Source organism: Oncorhynchus tshawytscha, linkage group LG05 (genome assembly GCF_018296145.1).
Source record: "Oncorhynchus tshawytscha isolate Ot180627B linkage group LG05, Otsh_v2.0, whole genome shotgun sequence".
Lineage (NCBI taxonomy): Eukaryota > Metazoa > Chordata > Actinopteri > Salmoniformes > Salmonidae > Oncorhynchus > Oncorhynchus tshawytscha.
This window is the reverse complement of record NC_056433.1, coordinates 14698477-14717964: the sequence shown is the minus strand read 5'-3', so window position 1 is coordinate 14717964 and position 19488 is coordinate 14698477. Positions and strand designations below refer to the sequence as shown.

The 19488-nt window shown below is 43.9% G+C and overlaps 1 protein-coding gene across 3 annotated transcripts in view; it reads right to left on the bottom strand.

The window, feature by feature from the left end:
- The window catches only part of LOC112249979 (probable E3 ubiquitin-protein ligase RNF144A-A), a 52683-nt gene extending 47339 nt beyond the window's left edge, over nucleotides 1-5344 (bottom strand). Inside the window, exon 1 of one of the 3 annotated variants that reach the window (XM_024419761.2) lies at nucleotides 5008-5344. Coding sequence is in view for 2 of the 3 variants with exons in the window: in XM_024419760.2 (XP_024275528.1) it covers nucleotides 494-507 (14 nt within the window). In the remaining variant the exon portion in view is untranslated. Of the gene's footprint in view, nucleotides 1-493; nucleotides 804-5007 lie in introns of those variants that run through there. The other 2 variants (XM_024419760.2, XM_024419762.2) reach the window with 2 other exon arrangements.
- Nucleotides 5345-19488: the final 14144 nt, after the last annotated feature.

The following is a 19488-nucleotide window of genomic DNA, read 5'->3' as shown; positions in this document are numbered from 1 at the left end:
TAGGTGCAAATGAGCTAAAGCTGAACTTGACATGAATCACAAATTCAACAGCTGGCGTGGGCTGGGTGGATTTCTCACTTTCCAATGGATTTCTTCACAGTCAGTCACACAGACATCTTAAGATGCTTAGAGGACTTACTTTGCGAACACTTACCATGTTTACTTGTAAAGTCTGACACCATGGTTACGTTCCAAATGGCACACTATTCCCTACATAGTGCACTACTTTTAACAAATACAAATACAAATTAGGGACTAAGCCCATCACATTCCACCTGCAGGCATGACATGTGACTGAAATGACTTCCAGTCTACCAGAGGACACAAGGTTCACTAACAGAACAACAGAGTAAAAGCAGAATAGAACACAAATGAAATCTCTTAACATTTCCTGGATTACCACATATATCAGCATTCACCATCACCACACATACAATCAATGCTTCTGAACTGATCATACATTGATCAGACAGAAATCCTTATGAAGACTTACCCTTGAAGTACCATCACAGCTATGGAGTAGACCCGGTCCTAGTTAGAACGAACACTTCTGATCTCAGATGCAGAATTCAGGTAACTAACAGAGATAGAAGCTAGAAGAACCTGTTCTAATTTTGGCACCCAGAACCAAATAATGTTCACGTCACGAGAGATTAGTTCCTAAACCATTCATATGAATGTACCACATCAAAAGCTAACAGTGCTGTCCATCTAACCACACCAACCGTATGGCTTTCTACTGAATGAGCGGTCTCCTGCCAGCTCTGGGATTTTTATCTACGGGTCTGTCCTGACAGGGCAGTGCACTGGGCAGAGAGAGCAGGTTGCTGCTGTCTGCAGACAGACAAACCTCTCTGTGTGTGGCTGTGGCTAGCATGGCCTGGGCAGAGTGTACTGTGCGGCTATGCTGTGGGCAGGAAGACTGGGAGCCAGCTGCCTGGCAGGCACATAGTGTTCTGGATTCAGCACTGGAACCCTGGCCTGGCCTACAGGCCCGTCTCACTACTCATGAAAGAAACATTCTTCAGCTCCATTTACACTAATCCAGCTGCACCTTGCCCTCTCCTTCACTCTCAACCCAGAATGGTTCTCCTTAGCTCTGGTCCAGGGCACTAGGAGCCTTCAGCGCCAGCAAGCTGTACATAACAGCCTGGACCAGAGCTAGGTTCTGGACCTGTGTGGTGGTTGTTAGAGGGATTCAGAGAGAGGGGGCACACAGTAGTTGTATGTTCAAACCCAATGGGAGCTGTGGATAGGTAAGGTGAGCATGAGGTAAAAATGGATCTGCTTGCTTTATAGGTATCATGGAGTTTTTTCAGACAATTCAGGATCTAAATACTGTGCAAAGATATATATTAATATATATTTTTAAACTGTTACAATATTTGGGTCATTGCTGCTACTGGAGTAACAATCCCATATCAAAGACTTGGTTGGACAGCTGTACCTTCAGTATACCTTCAGTCAGACTAGGCTGGTGGGTCAAGAGGCTTTTCTGTGTCTGCAGACTTCTAGGCCTGTCTGATCACAGTGAGCTTCTGAAGGAGCCTTCTAACTCAGAAGCTATGCTATGTGTGCCCACTGGGCCATACAATGTAAGGGGCTGTGTTACCTCACTGGCTGGTGGGACATGATGTAATGATATAATGACGAATCACGTCCTAAATGGAACCTTACTCCCTAAATAGTGCACTATTTTACCTCAAACTTCCTAAGTGTTCAATTAAGTGTGGCTCACACACAATGAGGCTAATTTGAGGAATGTATCTCCTCTTGTAAAGATCCACTGGTTGTGAGTGACTGGACTGGTAAGAATGACAAATAGCCATAGGGAAAACACCATAATCACCATGTTCTAGCCCAGGGCTCTCCAACTCTTTTCACTCCAACTCCAAATCGTTTTATTTATATTTTACTAGGCAAATCAATGACAGCCTAGGAACAGTGGGTTAAATGCCTGTTCAGGGGTAGGAGGACAGATTTGTACCTTGTCAGCTCAGGGGTTTGAACTTGCAACCTTCCGCTTACTAGCCAACACTCTAACCACTAGGCTACCCTGCCGCCCCCTAATAAGCTAATAATTAGCTGGCTGATAAGCTGAGTCAGGTTAGTTACAGTTGAGATTGGAGTGAAAACTTCCAGGAAGGTAGCTCCCAAATGGCACCCTATTCACTATAGTGCAGTGCACTACTGTTGACTAGGGCCCATAGGGCTCTGTTCAAAAGTAGTACACTACTATGTAGGAAATACAGTGATATTTGGGACACATCCTTACTTTCTTTCAGACTGGTTCTCATCATATAAGGCCAGAACAAGCCAAAGCCCACGGCACTAAGCCTGTACATTTACAAAACATGAATCACCTCCTGCAGAGGGTTATACAAGCAATGCCCACTACTGTACGTCAGCAGAACTATTTGGTTGACATGATCCTACATAGGCTCATTAGGCTTGCCAATTCATATTCACAACAACATGAAAAAAACCTAATTTGGCCTGATCTTCAATTGCTGACTGATATTATGGTTAACAAAGAGTATTTAACAAAAAATAGGGAAAAGAAAACATTGCCTTTGAAGAAACAAGGGTGTTATTCAAGAACAGTTTGACACAATTAAATAGGTGGGTTCACTGTGCTGCCATGGAGGTGATGTCCTATGAGTCCCCCCAAAAAAGTATCTACTGCAGGGGTATTCAACCGGGGGTCAAGGTACTGCAGGGGTATTCAACCGGGGGTCAAGGTACTGCAGGAGTATTGAACCGGGGATCAAGGTACTGCAGGGGTATTCAACCGGGGTCAAGGTACTGCAGGGGTATTCAACCGGGGATCAAGGTACTGCAGGGGTATTCAACCGGGGATCAAGGTACTGCAGGGGTATTCAACCGGGGTCAAGGTACTGCAGGGGTATTCAACCGGGGATCAAGATACTGCAGGGGTATTCAACCGGGGTCAAGGTACTGCAGGGGTATTCAACCGGGGATCAAGGTACTGCAGGGGTATTCAACCTGGGGTCAAGGTACTGCAGGGGTATTCAACCGGGGTCAAGCTACTGCAGGGGTATTCAACCGGGGGTCAAGGTACTGCAGGGGTATTCAACCGGGGATCAAGGTACTGCAGGGGTATTCAACCTGGGGTCAAGCTACTGCAGGGGTATTCAACCGGGGGTCAAGGTACTGCAGGGGTTCTACAATATTTTAAAGTGATCATTTATTTATTTGTTCAATGTTTTTATGAATATCGCCAGCAACAACGGAATAGGCACATTTTGACAGGTGTATAAAATTGAGCACAGCCATGCAATCTCCATATTGGCAGCAGAATGGCCTTACTGAGGAGCTCAGTGACTTTCAACGTGGCACTGTTATAGGATGCCACCTTTCCAACAAGTCAGTTTGTCAAATTCTGCTCTGCTAGAGCTGCCATGGTCAACTGTAAGTGCTGTTATTGTGAAGTGGAAAGATTTAGGAGCAACAACATCTCAGCCGTGAAGTGGTAGGAACACAAGCTCACAGAACGGGACCGCCAAGTACTGAAGCACGTAAAAATCATCTATCCTCAGTTGCAACACTCGCTATCGAGTTTGAAACTGCCACTGAAAGCAACATCAGCACAAGAACTGTTTGTTGGGAGCTTCATGAAATAGGTTTCCATGGCTGAGCAGCTGTACCTAGAGTCTAAGAACACCATGTGCAATGCCAAGTGTTGGCTGGAGTGGTCTAAAGCTCGTCGCCATTGGACTCTGGAGCAGTGGAATCACGCTTCACAGTCTGGCAGTCCTACAAATCTGGGTTTGGCTGCCAGGAGAACGCTACCTGCCCGAATGCATAGTGCCCACTGCCAATTTGGTGAAGGAGGAATAATGGTCTGGGGCTGTTTTTCATGGTTTGTGCTAGGCCTCTTAGTTCCAGTGAAGGGAAATCTTAAAGCCACAGCATACAATGACATTCTAGACAATTCTGTGCTTCCAACTTTGTGGCAACAGTTTGGGGAAGGCCCTTTCCTGTTTCAGCATGACAATGCCCATGAGCACAACGCGAGGTCCATACAGAATGGTGTGTCGAGATTGGTGTGGGAGAACTTGACTGGCCTGCACAGAGCCCTGACTTCAACCCCATCGAACACCTTTGGGATGAATTGGAACGCTGACTGCGAGCCTGGCCTAATCGCCCAACATCAGTGCCGACCTCACTAACGTTCTTGTGGCTGAATGGATGCATGTCTCCACAGCAATGTTCCAACATCTAGTGGAAAGCCTTCCCAGAAGAGTGGAGGCTGTTATAGCAGCAAAGGGGGAACCAACTCCATATTAATGCCCATGATTTTGGAATGAAATGTTCGATGAGCAGGTGTCCACATACTTATGTTCATGTAGTGTATCTTTCTAGCTACTAGGCTATGTTATAGTTTATACTTCCTCTTCCAATTATAATGTCAGGATGTCAAGATAATTAAAAACTATGTACCAAATCTATTTATTTAAAAATGTTGATTATTTCTCCTTGCCATTATCATTCACTTGATGATGAGAAAATAGTTTGCTAAGGTATGATGGGGTCCCTGGTCGCTGGTTTGCCTGGGACGGGTCCCTGGTCACCTGTTTGTCTGGGAGGGGTCCCTGTGCAAGTAAATACCCCTGATCTACTGAATCGGATAAGAGCCATGCTGGGAATTGTTAAGTGTATGTGCAGCCTACCTCCACAGACATCATTGTAGTGTAGGTCAGTTTCCTACTTCACAAACCATTCCATGACAGCCTATAGCCTACATCCCTTAAGGGAATATAAGAATACTTTATAAACATTTAAAAAATACAAAAAGCAGACCACACACGCAAAACACATCATAAACCAAACAAAATTAACATTCCGTTGACGCAAGCAGAGCACAGACTGCCTCGATATGTGTTGTTACATTGTAACAACACGTAACAGCTGCGTCCAAACAACATGCACAGCTAATCTGTAACATTTACATTGTAACAACATGATGTTATGTATCCAGGTTACCTTGAATTCAGACTATTGCTTGTCAGTTTTCTTGAGGAAGGACAGGAGCCTTGTTTTCCATCCAGACTATCCTTTCAAAACGACCTTTTCTAGTCGTTGCAGTTTGGCTCAAGTATTATCGACAACAGCCTTGCTGTCAGTGGACATCAACATTTATGTCTCTCTCTCTTCTTAAAAAGTATAATAGACAGCTCTAGTAGTTGGTGCGCTTATCAAAATCAACTGTTCGGTGGAAAAATGTCATTTGTATGCGTTATAGAGCCGTAAAAGCCCAGGAGGGGGAATTGCTGTATTCTGAGATATGTGGCACCGCGAAGAGCCCTCTGTCGAGCACAAGGCGTCATGAACAGGGTTTTCCCTGATTATGAGGTAATCCCTTTCAGTGTTTGGGAAGGAAAAACACAAGCCTAAAACAATTAATATACTAGTACTGCCACCTGCTGTTTGGATTGGGTCGTATTATGGAATAATGTTTATGTATAGAAGAAATCGGCCTATAATCTGTAAAACATTTTTTACCAGTAGGATAGACAATACAACAAGACTCACTGAATATTAGCAATCATTGATTAAACTGATTTTTAATTGTTAAGAGTAAATGTGTTTTGGCCCTTAGCCTTCGCCAGGGTTGGGTTTTACAGATAGAGAAATGAAGGAGGATGTTATATATATTTTTTCTAAATTACCTCCTTCCATTGAAAAGTACAACACGATGTACCCACAATCTATTGATCAGTTTACCTCTAAAAACAATTTATGAGATTTTTGAACTTCATTAACATCACATGTTGTTTTGTATTCCCGTTGTGATTGGTCCCTGAACATGAGTAAATATATTAGTGAATTCAGGTGGGTAGTTGCCCCAACCAGGATTTTAACTTGGGACCAGCAACTGGCTCAGGATTTGAACCTTGGACCAGCAACTGGCTCAGGATTTGAACCTTGGACCAGCAACTGGCTCAGGATTTGAACCTTGGACCAGCAACTGGCTCAGGATTTGAACCTTGGACCAGCAACTGGCTCAGGATTTGAACCTTGGACCAGCAACTGGCTCAGGATTTGAACCTTGGACCAGCAACTGTCAAGCCAACACCTGAACCGTTACACCAAGAGGTCCAAACCTCTTGATAAGGTTGCAAGGTGTTGTGTTAAATCATTACATTGCCCCCTTCCTTTAGGAGAGCATGTCCCCACGGTTCTCTACACCGAGTCCCTTGCATGTACACACCTCTCTAGCCCATCCCACACCAAGGTAGCAAATTCCAGGGGTAGCTCTGACCAGGACTCAAAACCAGCGTTTGTCAGGGCAACACCTTAACCATTACGCCAAGAGGTCCGAACCCCTTGATGAGGTCGCTAGGTGTTGGGTTAAGGTCACTGTAATATAAAAGCCTCCATCTCTAACTGTTAAACCTGCAGAGCTGCGAAATTCATTGTTTTTACTTAAAACAATTTAGTTTTAAAGTATTGTTTAAATGTAACTGCATTCTGCATAATTCCGTCTTGAATGAAATAAATTGAATCAAATAACAATAAAGAAGCATTTTTTTCAACTTCTGACTTCCCTCCAAGACCTGCTGAATTTCCTCCTCACAACAACTGAAGTGAGGATGTAGGCTACGGCAAACACTCTGTTTCTACTTTTGTAATTGAAAGAAGTGCTAGGAGATATGAACAAGAAAATAAAAACATTAACCTCAAAAACAAAAAACCTTGCAACCTTTTTTCCTGATACATGTTTTCATAGCCCTAGTACCTCTGTCAAAGTGCAAAGGACATCAAACTAGCTACTTTGTCTTTCCTCAGCTAAATTGTACCATTACTTTTTGGCAAATAGTGGTACCAGCAGCAGCTCACATACTTTCTCCAATGTCTTTAATAAGTCAGTTTTATTTTTTACAGTAGCTTACCTTTGGTAAATATCTGTCTACATAGAGGTCACAATGTTCACAGACATGGCAGTGTTTTGAATCCTGTGCTGGACTACTATCCTTCCCTTTCCTGTCTTCCTAAAGAACATTGATTCCCCTGCACTCCCATCACCAGAGGCTAACAGATCCATCAGGAGCATCAAATAAATCACACCAAAGTGTGTGTGTGTGTGTGTGTTTGTGTGTGTGTGTGTCTTATAATGCTGCCAGGCAGATAATGATTGGTGGTTGGCGTTGTCTTTGGATTCACTCTACCTGGATGCGTTCCAAATGGCTCCCTAGTCCCTATGCACTGGTCAAAAGTACTGCACAATACAGGGAATATGGTGTCATTTGGGACATAGCCCTACCTGATGCTGGGTGAATTTCCCAGAGAACAGTCCCTAGGGCATGAGTGTCAGAGACACATCACAAACTGAAACCTAAAGCAACATCTCTGAAATATTACACCTGATATAGAGGAAAGGCTTCATTTTTTTTAAAGACACCTATACAATGTTTTTCTGTCACCTGATACCCTATTAATTGAAGGGCTGATGACAGCTTTATTGAGTGTACATTATGTTTGTTAAGTTACTGTCACCATATGGATGTCATGTACAGGTGAGTCACTATTTGTGAGTCACTATTTTAGAGTACGGAAGTACTGCAGGGCTGTGGAGACTAATGGGAGGAGCTGTAGGAGGATGGGCTCATTGTAATGACTGGAATGGAATAATTTAACTGTATCAAACACATAAAAAATATGGAAACCACGTATTTGACTCCGTTCCAGCGATTCCATTCCAGCCATTACAATGAGGCTGTCCTCCTATAGCTCCTCCCACAGCCTCCACTGCTGCCGGAGTTGGTTGCATTTCTGTACTGAAGATGTGAAGGCTTTAATCCACTAGATGGTGCCAAATAGCTTATTATGAGGACATGGGTTCACTCACAGCCCTAGAACAGCATTTATCAAACTCGGTACAGATCCGTCTGTGCTCTGTAGCCAACTCTAGCCTGGTCCCTGATCTGTTTGTGCTGTGTGCTGTACAGCCACTGGAAAGAGTTGTCTACACAGCACAAACAGACCTGGGACCAGGCTACTTGTCTACTGTACTACCCCCCAAAAAATGGACTGGAAAATGAAATATTAATGATTACAAAAAAACACTCCAGTTAGTGTAACATAACTTGGTCCATTTACAGACAAAACTGCTCGTGTGTATTAATTATGGGCAGCCTTCTTGCCAAGATTGGAGAGCAAATCTAGGTCCCAAGCACCTTATTCCCTATGTAGTGCACTGCTTTTTACCAGGACACATAGGGCTATGGTCAAAAGTATTGCACTACATAGGGAATAGGGTACCATTGGATGCAACCTAGGACCAGTTGTTGGAGAGCTGATGTCTCACTCAGGACAAGGGAGAATCAGTGACCCTAGGCAGAATTATACAACAACCATTTCAATATTTAATTTAACCAACAACAGCCAGAGAGGAGCAGGAGAAAACACTGCATATCAAATCATACCCAGGTGGCCAGTCGGCACCTAGCTGAATAGTACAGTAGCTGGTGGTGTTTGCATCCCAAATGGCACCCTATTCCCTATAAAGTACACTACTTTTGACCAGAGCACTATGGGCCCAAGTAAAAAGTAGTACACTATATCATGATTAGGGTGCCATTTGGGATGCACTGGTCTTTCTGTGAAACAACTCAGCAGAATTTTTAAGAAGACAGACCACGACGACAAAAGAGAGCCTCCCAAGTTGTTGATGCAAGTATTATGAGGTGGGATTGACCTGCTTCTCCCACCACAGCATGTCATTGACATCGCCATATTGTTATGTTTCAGCTGATTTTCTGCTGCATTTTTACAACACTTTTGTAGTTTAAAGGGCAATCTGGGATTGGTACATCCATTTCCATCCCTCAGTGGAATGGTGGTGTGACCACTTTGTTGTTGTTTGAATACCAAATTGCCCCTTTAACATTTTAAAACTTTTCCTGTGTTGTCGGGGATCAAGACATATCTGGGAGTGTAACGGCAGATTTCCTCTTCGTCTGAAGAGGAGTAAGGATCGGACCAAGATGCAGCGTGGTAAGTGTTCATGACGATTTAATAAAAACGAACTGAACACTGAAATACAAAACAATAAACGATGTGATGAAAACGAAAACCGAAACAGTACCGTGTGGCGACAAACACTCACACGGAAACAAACACCCACAAACCAACAGTGAAACCCAGGCTACCTAAGTATGATTCTCAATCAGAGACAACTAACGACACCTGCCTCTGATTGAGAACCATACTAGGCTGAACACAAAAACCAACATAGAAAACCAAACATAGACTGCCCACCCCAACTCACGCCCTGACCATACTAAATAAAGACAAAACAAAGGAAATAAAGGTCAGAACGTGACAGTACCCCCAAAGGTGCGGACTCCGGCCGCAAAACCTGAACCTATAGGGGAGGGCCTGGGTGGGCGTCTGTCCGTGGTGGCGGCTTTGGCGCAGAACGTGGACTCCACTTCACCATAGTTTTAGTGCACCTCTTAGCTCGCCTCCGGGGCCTCTTTAGAGTGGCGACCCTCGCCGCCGACCTTGGACTGGGGACCCACGCCACGGGTCCCGAATGGACAGGAGACTCCGGCAGCACCGGACAGGCGGGAGACTCTGGCAGCTCCGGAGTGAAGGGCGATTCCGGCATCACCGACGTGACAGGCGGCTCTGTCAGCTCCTGGCTGGCTGATGGCTCTGGCAGCTCCTGGCTGGCTGACGGCTCTGTCAGCTCCTGGCTGGCTGACGGCTTTGTCAGCTCCTGGCTAGCTGACGGCTCTGGCAGCTCCTGGCTGGCTGACGGCTCTGGCAGCTCCTGGCTGGCTGACGGCTCTGGCAGGTCCTGGCTGACTGACGGCTCTGGCAGCTCCTGGCTGGCTGACGGCTCTGGCAGCTTCTGGCTGGCTGACGGCTCTGGCAGCTCCTGGCTGGCTGACGGCTCTTACAGCTCCAGGCTGGCTGACGGCTCTGGCAGGTCCTAGCTGACTGACGGCTCTGGCAGGTCCTGGCTGACTGACGGCTCAGGACAGACTGGCAGCTCTAGCAGTTCAGGACAGACAGGAGACTCTAGCAGCTCAGGAAAGACTGGAGACTCTAGCAGCTCAGGACAGACGGGAGACTCTAGCAGCTCAGGACAGACGGGAGACTCTGGCAGCTCAGGACAGACGCGAGACTCTAGCAGCTCAGGACAGACGGGAGACTCTAGCAGCTCAGGACAGACGGGAGACTCTAGCAGCTCTGGACAGACGGGAGACTCTAGCAGCTCAGGACAGACGGGAGACTAGCAGCTCAGGACAGAAGGAAGGCTCTGGCAGCGCTGGACAGGCGGGAGCACCTGTAGGCAAAAGACAGAGAGACAGCCTGGTGCGGGGGGCTGCCACCGGAGGGCTGGTGCTTGGAGGTGGCACTGGATAGACCGGACCATGCAGGCGCACTGGAGCTCTTGAGCACTGAGCCTGCCCAACCTTACCTGGTTGAATGCTCCCGGTAGCCAGGCCAGTGCGGCGAGGTGGAATAGCCTGCACTGGGCTGTGCTGGCAAACCGGGGACACCATGCTTAAGGCTGGTGCCATGTATGCCGGCCCGAGGAGACGACATAAAGCCGGCTTCATGACACCTGGCACGATGCCCAATCTAGCCCGGCCGATACGAAGAGCTGGAATGTACCGCACCGGGCTATGCACCCGCACTGGGGACACCGTGCACTCTAAAGCATAACAAGGTGCCTGCCCGGTCCCTCTCTCTCTCTCTCCGGTAAGCACGGGAAGTTGGCGCAGGTCTCCTACCTGGCTTCACCTCACTCCCCGTGTGCCCCCCCAAGACATTTTTGGGGCTGCCTCTCGGGCTTCCAGCCGCGCTGCCGTGCTGCCTCCTCATACCAGCGCCTCTCTGCCTTCATTGCCTCCAGCTCTGCCTTGGGACGTCCATATTCCCTTGGCTGTCCCCAGGATCCTTTACCGTCCATAATCTCCTCCCAAGTCCAGGAGTCTTGTGTTCGCTGCTGCAGCTACTGCTGGCCGTTACCACACCATGGTCCTTTTGTGGTGGGTGTTTCTGTAACGGCATATTTCCTCTTCGTCTGAAGAGGAGTAAGGATCGGACCAAGATGCAGCGTGGTAAGTGTTCATGACGATTTATTAAAAACGAACTGAACACTGAAATACAAAACAATAAACGATGTGATGAAAACGAAAACCGAAACACTACCGTGTGGCGACAAACACTCACACGGAAACAAACACCCACAAACCAACAGTGAAACCCAGGCTACCTAAGTATGATTCTCAATCAGAGACAACTAATGACACCTGTCTCTGATTGAGAACCATACTAGGCTGAACACAAAAACCAACATAGAAAACCAAACATAGACTGCCCAGCCCAACTCACGCCCTGACCATACTAAATAAAGACAAAACAAAGGAAATAAAGGTCAGAACGTGACAGGGAGTATCCCAGTATTGAATATAAAGATGAAGAAAAAAGACAAGCAAAAGATAACATTTGCGTTCACTTGATTTTTCCATTTACATTTTAGTCATTTAACAGATGTTCTTATTCAGATGTTCTTATTTAAGGAGCAATTAAGGTTAAGTGCCTTGCTCAAGGGCATATTGGCAGATGTTTCACATAGTCAGCTCAGGGATTCAAACCAGTGACTTTTCAGTTACTGGCCCAATGCTCTTGAACTTTTCAAAACCCATTCACATCACATAGCCTTCCCTTCTTGCAGATATCACACTCAACTCCAGTGTACTTTACAATAATCATTCAATAAATGTGTGTTCTGCGTAGGAGAAAATCACTCCACCCTGCAAAACCTCAATTGTTCAAAATGGAGGAGGAGAGCTCTGTGGCTCAGGTAGGCCTGGTCGTGTTCTGTGGTTTGGCCAGTGCTTTCATTAACTAACGCAAGCTGAAGTTGCCAGGAACACTGCACCGTTCTTCGTTTGTTCCGGTGTGCTATATGGACCACCCGCCGGTGGCGTTTGACTGACGACATTCTCTTCCGTTTCTTCATTCAAACGGTATGTCATCGGTAGAGAGCCATTTCCTCCCTGAGACAATCAGAAAGCACAAGTGTAGCCGAAAGTAGATTTTTTTTTTCCCCCGGTGACATCATCCACCCCTTTACAGCTTGCTAAATGAGCCAGTCACACTTCATATGCATTATATAGGATCATGATTAGATTAGATTAGAAGTTTAATAGTCACATGTACAAGGTTGCAGGTGTAATTACAGGGTATGGCGAAAATCTTAATAAGCCCCAACAATAATGGTAGCTAGCTAAGTGCACAGACACAACGCACAAAACACAAAATACTTCCTCCACTGTAGCTAGTAACATTATAATTAAATCACAATGGATTTATTTCCACGAAGCAGCTGCCTGAGCTGGCTGCTGAGAGTCAATGCAGTGTCTTTACCTAGGTAGCAGCTTACTAGAGGCTTGGAGAGGCAGCCTCTGGAATAATATGCCAGATAACCTGAGGGGGGAGGCAACACTGGATCTTAAAACACACCTTTTAGCTTTGCTTTTTAGTCATTCAGTTTTTATTTTAATTCTTTAGTTTTTTATCTTATGTTTGTAAGATTCTGTATTTATTTTCTTAGTCAACCTTGTGTTCTGTTTCGTTGTGTTCTTGAACGTAGCCCTGTTTCTTTGTGTTCTTGAACGTAGCCCTGTTTCTTTGTGTTCTTGAACGTAGCCCTGTCTTTCATTTTGTTCATTGATTTCACCTGTGTTAGTTACTCACCTGGTCTCATCAGCTCCTTATTTAGTTCAGTTCATTCTGTTTGTACCTTTGTGAGGTATTGTTTGTTTTGACTCTACTAATCGTTTTAATAGCTCGTTTGTGAGAACGAGCTTTCAGTCCTAGTTTTGATTCACCTGTCTGTTTGCCTACCTGTGTATGACCATTGCCTGCCTGTGACCACGATTCCTGCCTTCTGCGAAATAAACACCTGCCGCACTCTGGGCGTGAATCTACACCGTTTTCTCCCTGACTATTCATTACAATGTTGTGTAGTAAATATTTCCATTTGAATTATAATTGTTTTTATTCATTTTTTTCCAGTGAAGCACATTGCGTTGCATTCAATGCCTGAAATGTGCTGTTTAAATAAAGCTTGATTTGATACTAACTAGCGAATCATGCTAACCATTTAACTAACGTTAGCCAGCTAGCAAAACATTGTATCTATGGGCTGTATGCGATTATGGAGAGTGAATTAATGGTTTCCCTGTCATCTTTCTAGCTAGTTATCTAGGTGTGCCCATCTGGTTACTATCAACAAGGGCCTTTTACCACAATTGCAACATTATGGAGTGTACGTTATTTATAATGAGAGATACCTGGAGAAAATCGGACCTATCTGAAATTAAAATAGATGGCCAGCTCTTCAGTAAAATATATTTTACCTGACCCTCCCTGAATGCTTGAAAAAAAAAACAAGTGACCCTCCCCTATACCTAAAATGATCATTAAAACATAGTGGATAGCAGAGAACATGCCTACCATTTACCCTCACTCGTAGGAGACCAGAAGCTTAGATATGCAGTTTTTGAAATTGTTCTTCGTTTTGTAAGCATTACATGGCAAAGTAGCCAGAAGGCTGTGGATTCGCAGACCACCGTGGACAAGCACTGCATGAATATATCATCTTTGCAGTCCGAGAAAAATAATGCTTGTATTAATGCATTTCATTCAATTCTAGATCATTTTACGTGACTGAAGACAAGCAGAATCGTTTTTAATACCACAACAGAGCATTACAACAAATGAGCGCATGTTGCAGCACCAGAGATATTTTGATTTCTATACAAGCTATTAGGAGGATAGTCATATTTTGGAATAGCGATAAAGTTGTCTATCAACAGTAAAAGTTGAGCTCAACAGAACCAATTACAACTGAAGTATCTGATCATCAATGAAGTCGAGACAAGCCATTCGTTGTTTAACACAGCAGCCACATATGATCAGGTAGGCCTATAGGCATGTGTAGCGTTCACATATTTTTTCTACTTTTTTTCGTGACATTGTTGTTACAAAATAGATTTGTGTTGACAGTAATTTAGGTATGGGGATATAAAAGCATCTGCTAGGCTAAATTAACAAACTAGGCATTAATACTGTACCTCACCGCATGATCCTCAAACCAAAGAAGAAAAGGGAGTTTAAAGGCACTGTATAGCCTAACAAGGCATTTTTCCATTTCATTATTATTTAATTCTGAGTAATTATTATTTTTGACATCATTTTATACCGCCTAAATGAGAAATGTATAGGCATGTTGTTGAAGTACTGTTGTTGATGTGTTGTTGAAATGCTGAGTGCTCCTGCCAGCCTGAAGCGTGTCACAAATACTTCACAATTGATTTCTTAAATGGCAGACTATAGCCTTAAAATAATAATGATATAGCCTAAATGATTCATTTTCCTTCATTCTTAAGCTACCTGGCTTGCTCATGACTGATTTAGAGTTAGTTTTTTGCTTAATAGCCTTTTGAAATGTCGAACGTCAATTAGTGACAGAATAGCACATTACATCCCAAGCAAAGTACAGTTTGTGTCTCCTCGGCTATAGAATGTTGTAGCGCAGCCTCTGAATGTCATAGAGACAAATCAAAAATATCACATATGCATCTGAGTTGTTCTCATTTTACAGCTGGTTTCTAGCATAAAGAACTACGGACTAAAGCAGCGTTATAGATTGCGCTATATAATCAGGTCCATTACATTTTTTTCAAATTCTTATGCTAACAAGGGGTAGGCCTATGCCATTTTCTTTAACAAAAGCCACAACACCCTCACATAACTTCTCAATTCGAGCTGGTTTTAACTTACCACAGCAAGCTCTTCACTGACACAGATATTTAAGGAGTGCATGGTCACTGAAGTGATTGGCTGACAAAGTCCATGGATGGTAGACTATCATTTAGTCTGTCAAACTGGTAGGTCTACCTGTTATTTCTGGAATAGGGAGAAATAGGCTCCGACACAGATCCCTCTTGTTGTTAGCAGCCAAAAGTCAAATTAAAATGAAGACTGTTTAAATGAATTAGGCCTTCTGGAATTAGCATACTTTCAGCACCCATGCGCTGTCCATCTCTGTGGCTGTCGCTTCATATTCATGTAGGTTATGTAAATTACTTGAATATGACTTATAATGAGGTCAATAACTCTGATAAATAGCTTCATTATGAGCAATGAAACATATCGTTTTCATTCAAATCTATTATAGCAGTAGCAAGCTTACCTCCAGTCCTCATCTTCGCTCTCTCCCTCTCAAACTGAACAGGATATCCGTAGGTCTAGTCCGCACATACAGTTATTGAATAATTTTTGGGCCCCCAAAAAATAATTCTGGAAGAATCCTTTGACTCACCTCCTGAAGTGTCACCATACACAGCAGGGTCATTGGTTAGGCAGCACAAAAAGGTTTACATCAGCAAGAGCAGGGCAGGCCTTGGCTCGTGATTGGGAACGCCTATCCATTGCATTGTGTAATGCATTGCAGCCTAGTTTTATGTACACCATCCCAACAGTGCAAAAACTTGGAAAGGAAATACAGTGCCTTGCGAAAGTATTCGGCCCCCTTGAACTTTGCGACCTTTTGCCACATTTCAGGCTTCAAACATAAAGATATAAAAGTGTATTTTTTTGTGAAGAATCAACAATAAGTGGGACACAATCATGAAGTGGAACGACATTTATTGGATATTTCAAACCTTTTAAACAAATCAAAAACTGAAAAATTGGGCGTGCAAAATTATTCAGCCCCTTTACTTTCAGTGCAGCAAACTCTCTCCAGAAGTTCAGTGAGGATCTCTGAATGATCCAATGTTGACCTAAATGACTAATGATGATAAATACAATCCACCTGTGTGTAATCAAGTCTCTGTATAAATGCACCTGCACTGTGATAGTCTCAGAGGTCCGTTAAAAGCGCAGAGAGCATCATGAAGAACAAGGAACACACCAGGCAGGTCCGACATACTGTTGTGAAGAAGTTTAAAGCCGGATTTGGAAACAAAAAGATTTCCCAAGCTTTAAACATCCCAAGGAGCACTGTGCAAGCGATAATATTGAAATGGAAGGAGTATCAGACCACTGCAAATCTACCAAGACCTGGCCGTCCCTCTAAACTTTCAGCTCATACAAGGAGAAGACTGATCAGAGATGCAGCCAAGAGGCCCATGATCACTCTGGATGAACTGCAGAGATCTACAGCTGAGGTGGGAGACTCTGTCCATAGGACAACAATCAGTCGTATATTGCACAAATCTGGCCTTTATGGAAGAGTGGCAAGAAGAAAGCCATTTCTTAAAGATATCCATAAAAAGTGTTGTTTAAAGTTTGCCACAAGCCACCTGGGAGACACACCAAACATGTGGAAGAAGGTGCTCTGGTCAGATGAAACCAAAATTGAACTTTTTGGCAACAATGCAAAACGTTATGTTTGGCGTAAAAGCAACACAGCTCATCACCCTGAACACACCATCCCCACTGTCAAACATGGTGGTGGCAGCATCATGGTTTGGGCCTGCTTTTCTTCAGCAGGGACAGGGAAGATGGTTAAAATTGATGGGAAGATGGATGGAGCCAAATACAGGACCATTCTGGAAGAAAACCTGATGGAGTCTGCAAAAGACCTGAGACTGGGACGGAGATTTGTCTTCCAACAAGACAATGATCCAAAACATAAAGCAAAATCTACAATGGAATGGTTCAAAAATAAACATATCCAGGTGTTAGAATGGCCAAGTCAAAGTCCAGACCTGAATCCAATCGAGAATCTGTGGAAAGAACTGAAAACTGCTGTTCACAAATGCTCTCCATCCAACCTCACTGAGCTCGAGCTGTTTTGCAAGGAGGAATGGGAAAAAATGTAAGTCTCTCGATGTGCAAAACTGATAGAGACATACCCCAAGCGACTTACAGCTGTAATCGCAGCAAAAGGTGGCGCTACAAAGTATTAACTTAAGGGGGCTGAATAATTTTGCACGCCCAATTTTTCAGTTTTTGATTTGTTAAAAAAGTTTGAAATATCCAATAAATATCGTTCCACTTCATGATTGTGTCCCACTTGTTGTTGATTCTTCACAAAAAAATACAGTTTTATATTTTTATGTTTGAAGCCTGAAATGTGGCAAAAGGTCGCAAAGTTCAAGGGGGCCGAATACTTTCGCAAGGCACTGTACATTTTCTTAGAAACATAACTTTTCCCTGTGCTTCTCCGAGCATGCTCTTCATATAGCCAAGGCCTATAGCCTGTAGGTTATGGATCATTTGATTGAGACCACACTAGGCACACTTTATATTGCACGCCCAGCAGAGAATCAGGGGTGAAGAACAGCATCGGGTACACATCGAGATACTGCAACAAACAACTAATTCTCAAACCCTGAGCAATATGAAATTTAACCCATTACCAATGACATAATTCTCCCATGGACTAAATTTTAAAAATGCTAAACCCTCCCCCTGACTCAAAAAAGCATGACCCCATTTTCCCCACAAGGTAACGGCAACAATTGTGTACATTTCGACCACTCCCTTAGTGCTGGTAGATAGCTGGCTTGCTAGCTAACATTGACTATCTAGACCAGAAAAACAACACACACAGACATGCAATGCCAAACAACGCTACTGCCACCTTCTGGTTTGGATTATTTTAACAAGGCTGAGTGGCTGACGAGTTAAAGGTCTTTGCTGTGTGAACACAGAAGAGATTGACTGCCGACACTCTGTTCAGAGGTGCTAAGTATTGTCGGCAGGCAAACGTTTGACAATCATACAGGTGTGTCTGAGCCTTTAGGCCAATTTACAATAGCAACACCTCCCGAGAAGGAATTTATTTAACTAGGCAAGTCAGTTAAGAACAATTTCTTGTTTACAATTACGGCCTACCAAAAGGCAAAAGGCCTCCTATGGGGACAGGGGCCTGGGATTAAAAATGAAAAATAAATACACTATAAACATATGACAAAACACACATCACAACAAGAGAGACAACACAACACTACATAAAGAGAGACCTAAGACAACAACATAGCATGGCAGCAACACATGACAACACAGCATGGTAGCAACACAACATAACAACAACATGGCACAGTAGCAACACAACATGGTAGCAGCACAAAACATGGTACAAACATTATTGGGTGCAGACAACAGCAAAAAGGGCAAGAAGGTAGAGACAACAATACATCACACAAAGCAGCCACAACCGTCAGTAAGAGTGTCCATGCTTGAGTCTTTGAATGAAGAGATTGAGATAAAACCGTCCAGTTTTAGTGTTTGTTGCAGCTCATTCCAGTCGCTAGCTGCAGCGAACTCAAAAGAGGAGCGACCCAGGGATGTGTGTGCTTTGGGGATAATAAATAAATAAATATAATAAATCAAATGACTGCTTTTAACTACATTGAGAGGAGAGTACCACAACATCCCATAATGTCAGCTTTAGGGTTAAAGCGACATTGGGGTCAATTCTATTTCAATTCTATTACCTTTAACAGAATGTGACTGGCAGAACGGGTGTTGTATGCGGAGGATGAGGGCTGCAGTAGATATCTCAGATAGGGGGGAGTGAGGCCGAAGAGGGTTTTATAAATAAGCATCAACCAGTGGGTCTTGCGACGGGTATACAGAGATGACCAGTTTACAGAGGAGTATAGAGTGCAGTGATGTGTCCTATAAGGAGCATTGGTGGCAAATCTGATGGCTGAATGGTAAAGAACATCTAGCCACTCGAGAGCACCCTTACCTTCGATCTATAAATCACAGTTAGTTCGGCAGCTGGGGTGAAAGAGGAGCGATTATGATGGAAACCAAGTCTAGATTTAACTTTAGCCTGCAGCTTAGATATGTGCTGAGAGAAGGACAGTGCACCATCTAGCCAAGCTCCCAAGTATGGGGTGACAGGTAACCTAGTGGTTAGAGTGTTGAACCGAGCTGACAAGGTAAAAATCAGTCGTTCTACCCCATTCTTCTTACCAAAACACATGCCCTTTGTTTTGTAGGTGCTCAGAACAAGGTTAAGGGTAGAGAAAGCTTGTTGGAAAGCTTGTTTAGTGCCCTACTTTTGACCAAAGCACTATAGGGCACATACGGCCCTGGTCAAAAGTATTGCACTATGTAGGGAATAGGGTGCCATTTAGGACTCAAACTGTTAGTGTTGACTCTTGAGACTAACCATATTTTATGACATAACAGAATAGTAATGTGTGAAGATTTTCTATTCTTAATTTTTTGCAGAAAAAAGGGTCATAACTTGATGTGGTGAATTGTGAACCTATCGTGAACCCCATCCACATGAGACTTCAATACGTGTTTGTATCATGCCCTATAATACAGAGTCTATATCATGCTCAATGGAGGCTATAACAGTTTCCTGGTTTAACTCACCAAGAACCAGGGTCGTATTCATTAGGCAGAAAATGGAAGAAAGGGGACTGAAACAAGGAGGGACTACCTAGACTTGACCAATAAGAA